Genomic DNA, 10,784 nt, shown 5'->3' on the forward strand with positions numbered 1-10,784 from the left:
AAATGTAAGCATGTTCAACAGCAAATGCTAACGTAGCAGACTATAGAAGTCATTATGACCCCGGCGGTGAGTGGAAATGTGGCAGTAGTACTGTCAATAGGCTGGCGGTACATACTGCCACATTATGAGAATAACGGGTTAGGTGCAGCCAGCCCGCCACCTCTCCACTCATACCGCCCGGCGGCCGGCATAGTACCGGCGGCGGCGGCATTCTGAGCCTGCCTACCATCATGGTTTTTGTGGCGTTAGCAATGCCACGAATACCATGGCAGTAGGCCCTACCGGTGACAGGGAATTCCTTCCCTGTCACCGGTAGGCAGCTCCCCCACCCCCCAACATACACCTGACACCCCACCCCCTCCATCCAAACTCCCCCACCCCATCCGATCCTCACACCCAGCCCACCCCCTTTGATACTCACCCCCCACCCCTCCGATCCTCACACACACACCCCACCCCATCTGATCCTCAGACTTCCCCGACCCTCATACACGCACACACCCATAGACACACACCCAATCACTCACACTGGAAAACACGCATTCATTCATGCATACTTCCAGACATGCTCGCACACAATCTTACACACAATCACACTGACATGCAGACACGCACTCACTTCACCATTCTTACACACATTCACTCACACGCATACAACCACGCAAACAACACAACACACACAGACACATTCACACACGCACAGATTCATGCACACACACACACACCACCCCTCCCCTGTCGGAAGCCTCACTTACCTTTTGTCGAGGAGGTCTTCCGTAAGGGAATTGAAAGGGGCGCTGCTACTGTCAGCAGCGCCCGCCAGCAGAATACCACCAGGCCGTATCACAGGTCATGATACAGCTGGCGGCGTTCAGCTGACGTGGCGGGCGCTGCTGGTGGTAGCAGCGCCAGATTACCACTGTCCGCCAGTATGATCACTGCCGGATTTCCGCCCTTCTTGTGGCGGAAGTCCAGCAGTGATCAAAATATGGCAGACAGATGGTTGCCGCGGTGACGGTACTTTGGTGGCCGTCACCACGCCGGTAGGCAGTTTTTACTGCCATTCTTATAATGAGGGCCTCAATCCTCACTTCCCGTATGACAGGGAGAAAATATTGCAGTCTAATCAAGGATTCGTTGAACATGTGCAATGCTTCGAGGAGGAGGAGATACGATGTACAATGTCGACCATAAAACTCTCCCTCGAGAAAAACAAATTGCAGATTCCAGGCCAAACACTAGATTCCAGAAGTGTGCATAGCATGTGAATCTGCAGCACTACACGCTACAAATAGATGCTTAAAGGTTAAGTAACATACACATATGAAACTGTCCCATCCTTGTCAGCACCTAACCCACTTCACCAAGAGGAAATAAAGTTACAGAACACTGGAAGGTATCCCTTTTGACTGTGTGCAGAACAGTGGGGGTTTGTTAGAGAGTAATGTTTTCCTACCTTTAACTCACTGCTCCTCCCTTTGGCTGATGTGCAATATCTCTTTAAACCAAGGTCATCACTGCATTAACACTTGTCCATTATTTAAACGATGGCAAGAGATTGCTTGGAGCTGTGGATGCTCGTTTTTTTGTGAACACTAGGTGAAATGCTGTGTCTAGGTGATATGTGCATGTTAATCTCACAACTGTTCTTCAACCGGCCTGTGAGGTGAGGACTGTTTGAGACTATGGAAAGGAGGGGGAGGACGAAAGAAATAATTCAGAAGGATTTAAGCTGAAGTCGCAGAGGAAGAGGGAATATGTTACAGGTTTCTTTGGGTGGCATGGTTGTTTGTACGCAGAACAATACTATTGAAAAAGTGGTTAAGGAGTGTCATTTGGTTCGCACCACAGATTGAAGTATGTTCCTAAACTGACCATTCTATTTTTACTTCCTCGCAGGGGCTGTAGGCGACTGGAAGAACCATTTCACTGTGGCTCAGAATGAAAGCTTTGATCGAGAGTACGAGAAGAGGATGTCCGGGACGTCACTGAGATTCCGCACTGAGCTTTGAATCAGAGGGCATGTGGGGGCTCAGTAGCGGGAAGGTTTTCTATTAGGGGAGGTGGATTCTCCTCCAAATCTCTCACCCTGGGAGAGAGACATTCCCTGCTTTCCCCAGGCCCTCACCACTGCATTCCAGGAAGCTGAACTGGATGGTGTTAGACTGCAATAGGAGCTTCTTCCGGATGGCCAGCCATAGGGAGTGTGGTACAATGCCCTAACATATCGAAGCATACATAATACTTACCGATCAATTGCCAATCTACGTAGCAAGGCACTTGGACCCAAAACTAACTGGAACACAGATGGACATGTGAGAGTCTGAAAACCTAATGTTTGTAAATGTAGGTCTTGCAATTTCCTAATACCTTTTAAATGCATTTAGCAACCCACAGGTAACTAACTACTCAGAAGGTGGGAAGCAGAAAGGGCCCTCTCATATGAAAAAAGCTTCTGCAGGTCCCATTGCGTACCTTGGAAGAATAATAGGCACATGTAAGTAAATATAAAAGAATATAAAAGTCATGCTTTACTACAGTTTTCATTGTGGAGTAGTACCCTTTGTGGAAGACTCCATAAAAAAGGTAAAAGGGTAGTGTCTTTGACAGTGCTTTAACTTGAGGACTTTAAAATTTGACTATTCCCAAAGTTCTATTGATCTCAAGTCACATGCTTGTGAGATTATTGAATTCCTAGTGCGAAAGGTTTTAGAGTGATTCCTGTACATTTTTAATAGGTATAACAAACTGAGTGTGGCACACAGAGTTTTCTGCGTTTGTTCCATTTATGTTGGTGGGATCTCAGTGTCCTGTGCTCCTGGCCTCGTCTTACGATGAACTGTTGTACCTCTGTGGGACATGGCTTCCCCTAAAGCTGATATTAAACAGAAAATGCTTTCACGAACAGTGAAAGTACTACTACAGTAGTTGTTGGGATTGATAAATATTCTGATTAGACTAAGTTACTCTTGCTAAATCAGGTGTTCAGAGATAATCTATAAAGTGTACCTTTTACAACCCAAGGTAAAATAAATGGCAACTCACTTAATTAATCCGGCTTTGGCATCATGGACCTCATGTGTAACCATCTCAGGGAGCGCCATTAAAAGGTTCTCTTGGATAACCGTGGCATATCATGGCTACTTTTGTTTTACCATGATTTTGCACAGAGAACCCCATAGTTCCTTTCCCAACTTGCAAGGATTAATGGCGGTCTTGGTTCTCTCTCTCTACCACAAGCTCTTCGAAGGCCTCTCTTTCGGTGGGACATAACAAATTAGAGGCACTATAGCTATACTAAGGGTCTGTACATGAACACATACACATGAGCACACACATTTCTTCAAAAGGGTTAGAGAGAATACTACTCTAAGCTCAGTCTTCCGCCGCAAACCTCAAAGCCTGTAGGCCATAAAAATTTAAATATGGTATATTTACTTAAAAATGTCAATGTGAATCATATAAGGCACAATGTAAATCTGTACAATAACAAGAAATCAAAAGACATGATGGTTCATTATCCCAGGTTTAGAGTTTTCTGAAAGGGTTATTTGTCTATTTGAACTTGTAACTAATGATGACACAACTTATCAAAAACAGACCAGAGAATAATTTCTGTTCGTGGACGCTTCCAAAAGTATGTTGTACAGCTGCTGTTAAATGGTCTAGCAAGCATCTTGAGATAAACTTCAATGGAAAGCCACTATATGCCCTTTCTGAACTTGTTTTATTATCTTAGAGTTCATGTTCCTGACTCACATTGTTGGCATGCAGATTTAAGAAAGGGTCTCCTTGATCATCTATCCTTCTCAATAATTCAAGTGAGGTTTCCCACCAAATGTTCCTACCCCTTGTCACACTCAGAATAAAGAGGTTGAGCTGAAAGCTGCAAAGTCGTACATGGGTTCTGCCTCAGGAAATATCTTTGCATTTTCCAGTATCTTCTTTTCCATCGTCCATCTTGCTCTCCATTTCCAATTATTTTGTCTGTGTTTGCTTGTGAACATGGAGCTCTCTCTTCTCCTTTGTGTTCATTTTCATATGGCATGTTGCATCACCTTTCTATGCTTTAAATATTTGCTTTTTTCAGGACGCTTGATTTTACTAAAGAGCTCCTGCATTTTTTCATCCTTTTGCACCTAAATTACTGCAGTACTCTTTGCCTCTGACTGGGGATACATGGTCAAGTGATACTTCCCGAATGAAAAGTCCCCGCTTATGAAATGTCCCTGCTTATGTGACTTCAAGCTGGTAAAAGCTGTGAGGCTTTGCCTCCCTTCTATACTTTTCAGTAGTTTTGGAGACCTAAGTGTAGGAAGCTGGCCTTGTGTGTTGTGGGTACCTATGGTACTTACACCTTATACCAGGTCCAGGTATCCTCTCTCAGTGAAGTGTAGGAAGTTTTTAGAAGCCAGGATCTTTAGAGGTAGCTGTGGATGAGCAGCCAAGGCTTATCTAGGAGACATGCAAAGCTCATGCAAGACCACTACAGTCACACAGTACTTACACACAAGAAAGAAAACACTTGGTTGTACAAAAATAAAGGTACTTTATTTTTGGAACACAGTATCAGAAAATACTAGAGGCAACCCTCCAGTAGGAGGTAATTAAATACACTATAGATATACACTAATAAACAGTAAGAGGCATGAAAAGGTAAGAAAATAGTGTAAAATAGCAATATGCGATAGTAGCCCTAGCGGGAGCCCAAACCATATACTAAGAAAGTGGAATGTGAACACAGAACCCCCACCTAGGTACGTAAATTGTGTAGAGGGGAGCTGGGAGTACTAAGAAATGACACAGGTAAGTAATACAGTACCCCGCAGCGACCCGCTGGAAACAAAAACACTGGATTTCCCAAATACCAACCCAAAAGAAGAAAAAGAAGACACCCAGAACAGCCTGCAAGGAACCAGCAGTGGACTACCGAAAATGGAGACATGTGGAGAGAGGGGACCAAGTCCAGAAGTGTCTGTGGAATCCAGAGGGAGTAGGAGATGCTACCCACCCAGAGGTACCTTTTGGAGTTGATCGACGAAGGAGGAAGTCAGGTCAGCACTGCAGCACAGTAGCTGTAGAAGAGTTCCTTATGCATGCAAAAGGTCCCTTGCTGGAAGATGGATTGCAGATGGGTGTTGGTGAAGGATATCCACCAACAAGCCTTGGCAAAGACAGACTCACGGTTGGAGGAAAAGGAGCACTGCCGGGGATCAGCAAGGTCCAGGAGGACTCTACCCAGGAGGGGGAGTCACAGGGGACCCTCTGCATTGCAGAAGGCCCACCGAAGCAGTGGCAGCACCCACAGGTGTCCCACAGCACAAGTACACATAAGTCACAGAAGCAGCCTACGCAGCACCACAGAAGTTGCTCCCACATCGTCAGATGACCACGCAAAGGCCCTGGAGTTGCAGGAGGGAGTGCTGGGGGTTGGAGCTACACATCACCTGAAGTTCCCCTTGGAGGTGAAGCAAATAAGCCTTGACAGCTGCAAAGGACACAGTGCACAGGGGTACTGTCTTGCGTGGAGTGGAAAAGACTTACCACCACCAAAGTGTGACAGCTGGTAGAGAGGACCAAGGGCGACTCTCCGGACCACCACCCGTGATGCAGGGCCCACGCCACTCAGGATGAGGGGAGATCAACGCAGCCAGTTGTCGTTGCAGCCAGTTACCTATAGTTACAGGGGAGTGATGCCTTCACTCCAAGGGCGATTCCTTCTTCTTGTGCAGGCCAAAGAGCTGCAGTCTATTGAGGATGCACAGCCGTGTAATTGATGCAAAGCTGGTTGGAATTCTGGATACAATGTTGCAGAAGAGTCTTACTCGTGGATCTGCAGCTTGTAGGTTCCTGGAGGGTCCAGTCGCGGTTCCGGAGGTCAGAAGTCAAAGCAGAGGTTGCAGAGGAGTCCTGCTGCAATCTTGCAAGCCAAATCTGGGGACCCACCCAGAGGAAGACCCTAAATAGCCCAGAGAGGGGACTTGGTCACATAACCAGGTAACTACCTATCAGAGGGTGCCTCTGACGTCACCTGCCTGGCCACTTAGATGCTCCCAGAGTTCCCTGCCAACCTTGGAATCAAGATGGCAGAACCCAGGGACCCTCTGGAGGAGCTCTGAGCACCACCCCTGGGGTGGTGATGGACAGGGGAGTGGTCACTCCCCATTCCATTGTCCAGTTTCACGGCAGAGCAGGGACTGGGGGCCTCTGAACCGGTGTGGACTGATTTATGCACGAAGGACACCAAATGTGCCCTTCAAAGCAAAGATAGTGGTGTGGAGAGGCTAACCCTTCCAAGCAAGTCACACCTATTTCCAAAGGGAGAGAGTGTAACACCCCTCTCCCAAAGAAAATCATTTGTTCTGCCTTCCTGGGCTTGAGCAGAAACCTGTCTGAGGAGTGGCAGCAGCTGGGCTGCCTGAGAAACCCTGTAAGACTGGTGGTAGCAATAGTGGGGGTTCTCTAAAGAGCCCCCAGAGTGCATGGAATCATACTTCCAATACTTGCAACAGTATTGGTGTATGGTTCCAACATGTTTGATACCAAACATGCCCAGGTTCGGAGTTAACATTATGTAGCTGGACATAGGTAGTGACCTACGTCCAGTACATATATAAAATGACATCCCCACACTCACAAACTCTAGTAAAATGGAGCTGGAGTGGCATCTCTGCTAGTGCAGGGGAGCCCTCACACAGAGGTACCTGCACACTGCCCTCTGGGCAGAGCACCTACCATAGGAGTGACTTACAGTGACCTGGTGTAGACCTGTAGTTAATCGGGGTGCGTGCACCCGGGTTCACACAGACTGCAATGGCAGGCCTGTAGAACCCTACGATTGGCTTCCTATGGGTGGCAGAATAATTGCTGCAGCCCATAGGGATCCCGTGGAAGCTATTGCCCTGGGTACGTAGGTACCATATACTGTGGACTTACATGGGGGACCAGTATGCCAATTCTGGGGAGAAAAAGGTACAATTTGAGGAGAGAGCAAAGCTACTGTGGTCCTGGTTAGCAGGAACCCAGTAAACACAGTCTAACATACTGACATCAGGCAGAAAATGGGGGTAACCATGCCAAGAAAGAGGGCACTTTCCTACACTAAGCCTTAAAGTTTTTTTGTCAGAACGTTCTGAACCTGAATCCTACCCCTCTCAATATACCAACTACACCAGACTGAGAAACCTCCTCTAGTATCTGTGGACCCATATAATTTGATGAAGACAGAAGCCTGCTCCCATGCACCTGGAAAGTACTGGCTTCCACTGAAATCTTCCGGGAAATAAGTAACAGTAACCTTTGCACCAGTGGATTGCAGCTAACAACAAAGTCATGGAAGGAATTCTTGAATAAGTATCAGCCAGTAGCAATTTCATAGGATGAATTGCAGATTATTGTTTTTTGCCCATTAGACAAGACAACAGCAATACAGAAATCAGACTTCTCCACTACTGGATCTTTCATAGATTCACATGTTTGAATCTTCTCCGTCATCGAAGAGGAACTCCTATGGTACCTTAACATAACAGTCTATTTCAATACCATATGCCCCAGTGGCAATGAGCAATGCCTTTAACAACCTATCTGTGTCCTTTTTAAAAAAAGTACCAAACTTGAACAGTGACCAATCATGCAACAGCACCCCCTAGAACACTCCTAAGAGAGGCAGAATCCATCATATTTTCTCCCGCACATCATGTGAAGGGTGTCTCCCTGAGCTCTGCTCAGTATTCTTCTCAGTTCTCTGGTTTTGTACCTGTTACTTCTAACTTGATATGGCTGAAACAACTCAGAAAGGATTATTGAGATCCTGTAATTCATGTGCTAAGAAGAGGCTGCATGTTGATGATCCTCACAAGGATTGTATATATTGCCTTCACCCTCACCATAAGGTGAAAGACTGTAAAATTTGCTGCACTTTTTCATCTAAGACCCTCAGAGATCGTGAAGGTAGACTTTTAATCTGGCTGCAGAAATCTAAAGTGCTTCTGAGGAATGCCCTGAGACATCAAAAAAGGCATTTAAAAAGTTTCACCATGAGACTGGCAAAGACAGGAAAAAAAACAATCTATTAAGCACAGTAGATCCGATCCTTCGTCTCCACCTCAAAAAACTGCTGTCAGTTCCTCAAAATCCTCTTCAGAGCCGCCGATGGTGAAATCTACTACAAAACTCGACAGCACCTTCGAGGGCAAGCATTGAGGTGGCATCCAGTATGGCGTCGAAGATGACAATTTCGACGACTGTCAACATTTGCTCTAACGCCTATCCCATCGGCAACGACATCGACAAAGACAAATCCATCCACGGTGACTAAGTCTACAGAGATACTACCGTCAATGACACTACCATCGTTGGCCTCACTGTCAACAGCACTACTGATGATGGCCTCACTGTTGACAGCACCGACCACAACCTCATCGACGAGGGACTCATCGGCAAGGTTACCACCATTGACAGTTCTTAACCCACTGAAGACGCCATTGTCAACAAGACCATCAACAATCATTAAAATATCAAATAAGGGAATGGAGACCCCTGCAAGGGGTCTCCATACCCTACAACTCATCTTTTGGATGTAGAGGACTCTGACAATGAGGGTCCATTCGGAGCAGCAGTAATCCTTTGCAGTTAAGGGTTAAATGCTAAGACCTAGATGATGAAGACGAGGATGGTCAATATTATGATGACTATTTTCATCAACCAGCATTCCCTAGTAGACTACCTTCATCACATGGCCATTATAAGTTTCATGAACAGCCTCAAACACCTCAGGACCTGGTTGAGGTACCTCTGTCACTACTACAAGACTTACAACGCATTTTAAATGACTCCGAAACTAGATATCCTGATACGCCTCATCACAACAGGTTGCTGCTCCACCTCCTCCACAACTACCAAAGATACATGAGCACCTTCTTCCTCCGATGATGCCAAGAATGACTCCACAGTCCGCCAGTGCTGCGCTTCCTCAGGATAATTCCTCATTCTCCAGTGATGAACATGAGAAAGGAGAAATACATGACAATTGTTCACAGGAGTGGGAAGGCTACCTAATTCCTCCATCTTGTACACAGCCCTTCCATCCTGTAGATTTGTCTCCTGAGGACATTGGCAGATTCCATGCTCTTATGGATAGGGCGGCTGATAGATTCCATCTCCTGATGACAGTCAAACAAACTGACTGTTTTTTGTATGACTTTGAAGAGCGGCAAAGAAAATCCGTGAGGGCTATATCAATCATAGACTACATCTGGCAGGAAGGCATTAAATCATGCAAAATCCAGCTGCAGTATCTGCTGTCCTACCCTGGATAGAAAGGAAGTTCAAAGCCCCTGAAGACTTACCAGCCTGCTTAATAGATTACCCGAAGGCAGATTCTGTGATTTCCCAGGTGGCACAATGCTGCTCCAAATATCCAGCTGCACCTATTTCAGCAACTCCTGATAGAGAAGGCAGGCGCCTAGATTATAGAAAGCATTTCATTACGATGTATACAGTTATAGTACAGGCAGCTCGGGCTGGACTGTTCCCATGAGGAACAGGGTCAAGACTGATTTGCATATGGCTGGGTCCAAACTGGGGTGGCATGGTGAGCAAAAGAACGATGGATTAAACCCAGATCTGTGACTGGGGGTGAGTGTTTGCATTGTCAGCACTCCGTCCATCATCCTTTTGTGTTGCTAAAGTTGCCCTAAGTGGGAAGGGTATGCCCAGACGTGGGTCCCTTGCTCACTGTGCCACTGGAATCAAGCTAGCCTGGCTGATGAGGGGTGAAACCCCGAAACCAGTCCCAGGATGCTTGTTTCCGGTCCAGAGAGGACCTGGCCTGGCAGTTCGGGCTGGACTGTTCCCATGAGGAACAGGGTCAGGACTGATTTGCATATGGCTGGGTCCAAACTGGGGTGGCATGGTGAGCAAAATAACGATGGATTAAACCCAGATCTGTGACTGGGGGTGAGTGTTTGCATTGTCAGCACTCCGTCCATCATCCTTTTGTGTTGCTATAGTACAGGCAGCCACTGTTCTGGCCATCCTAGCACATTATGACAGACAGATATGGTCTGACATTGGGGATACAATTGATTTCCTATCTGAAGAAAAGAGAGCGGAAAAAAAGAATTTTCTTCAAGAAGGCAAATGAACTTCATCTGAAATAATCAACTGCACTATGGACATTGTATCTATGGGTTTCTGACAGCTCGCAGGAGGCTCAGTCTTGCGGAGACAGGAGTGGATGGAATGCACCTCGTTTAGGCCAGAAGTTCAAACAAAAATATTGTATATGGCCTTTGATGGACAAGCTCTCTTTGGAAAACACGTACATGAAGCTCTACAATCAATAAACGCTGACACTGAAACAGCCAGATTGTTGGGTGTCCTACAGTTTAGAAAAGCCCCCTTTTGAGGAGCTTGTGGAAGAGGCATCACCACATATCGGGGTGCTTATCAAAGAGGTCATCAACCATACCAACACCAATACAGGCCTTAATACCAACAGCAAATATATAGACAGCCCCCTTCAGAAGGATATCATATACAAGGACCGCATAGAAAACAGGTCTCTCACACGAAGGAGTCCAACACAAAGCAGTGACCTGTATTGAGTGTTGGTTACTACCAAATCTGTCCCAACAGTGGGTGAGTATATTTTCAACTCTATGCACTAATGGCGGAAAATAACAACAGAAGTGGGTATTAGACCTTCTCACCCACGGTCATACCCTGGAGTTCATACAACATACGCTGACGACTCCTCCAAGGGGTTCACTTCCACCTTGTCT

At 46.3% G+C, this 10,784-nt stretch overlaps 1 protein-coding gene across 2 annotated transcripts in view; it reads left to right on the plus strand.

Moving 5' to 3' along the window:
* Positions 1-3,893, plus strand: part of LOC138304174 (sulfotransferase 1C1-like) — a 379,927-nt gene extending 376,034 nt beyond the window's left edge. For both annotated transcript variants that reach the window (XM_069244007.1, XM_069244006.1), the window contains exon 8: positions 1,900-3,893. In XM_069244007.1, coding sequence (XP_069100108.1) covers positions 1,900-2,012 — 113 coding nt within the window. In that variant the 3' untranslated portion in view covers positions 2,013-3,893. The remainder of the gene's footprint in view (positions 1-1,899) is intronic.
* Positions 3,894-10,784: the final 6,891 nt, after the last annotated feature.

The sequence above is a fragment of the Pleurodeles waltl genome, chromosome 7 (genome assembly GCF_031143425.1).
Source record: "Pleurodeles waltl isolate 20211129_DDA chromosome 7, aPleWal1.hap1.20221129, whole genome shotgun sequence".
NCBI classification, from domain to species: Eukaryota; Metazoa; Chordata; class Amphibia; order Caudata; family Salamandridae; genus Pleurodeles; species Pleurodeles waltl.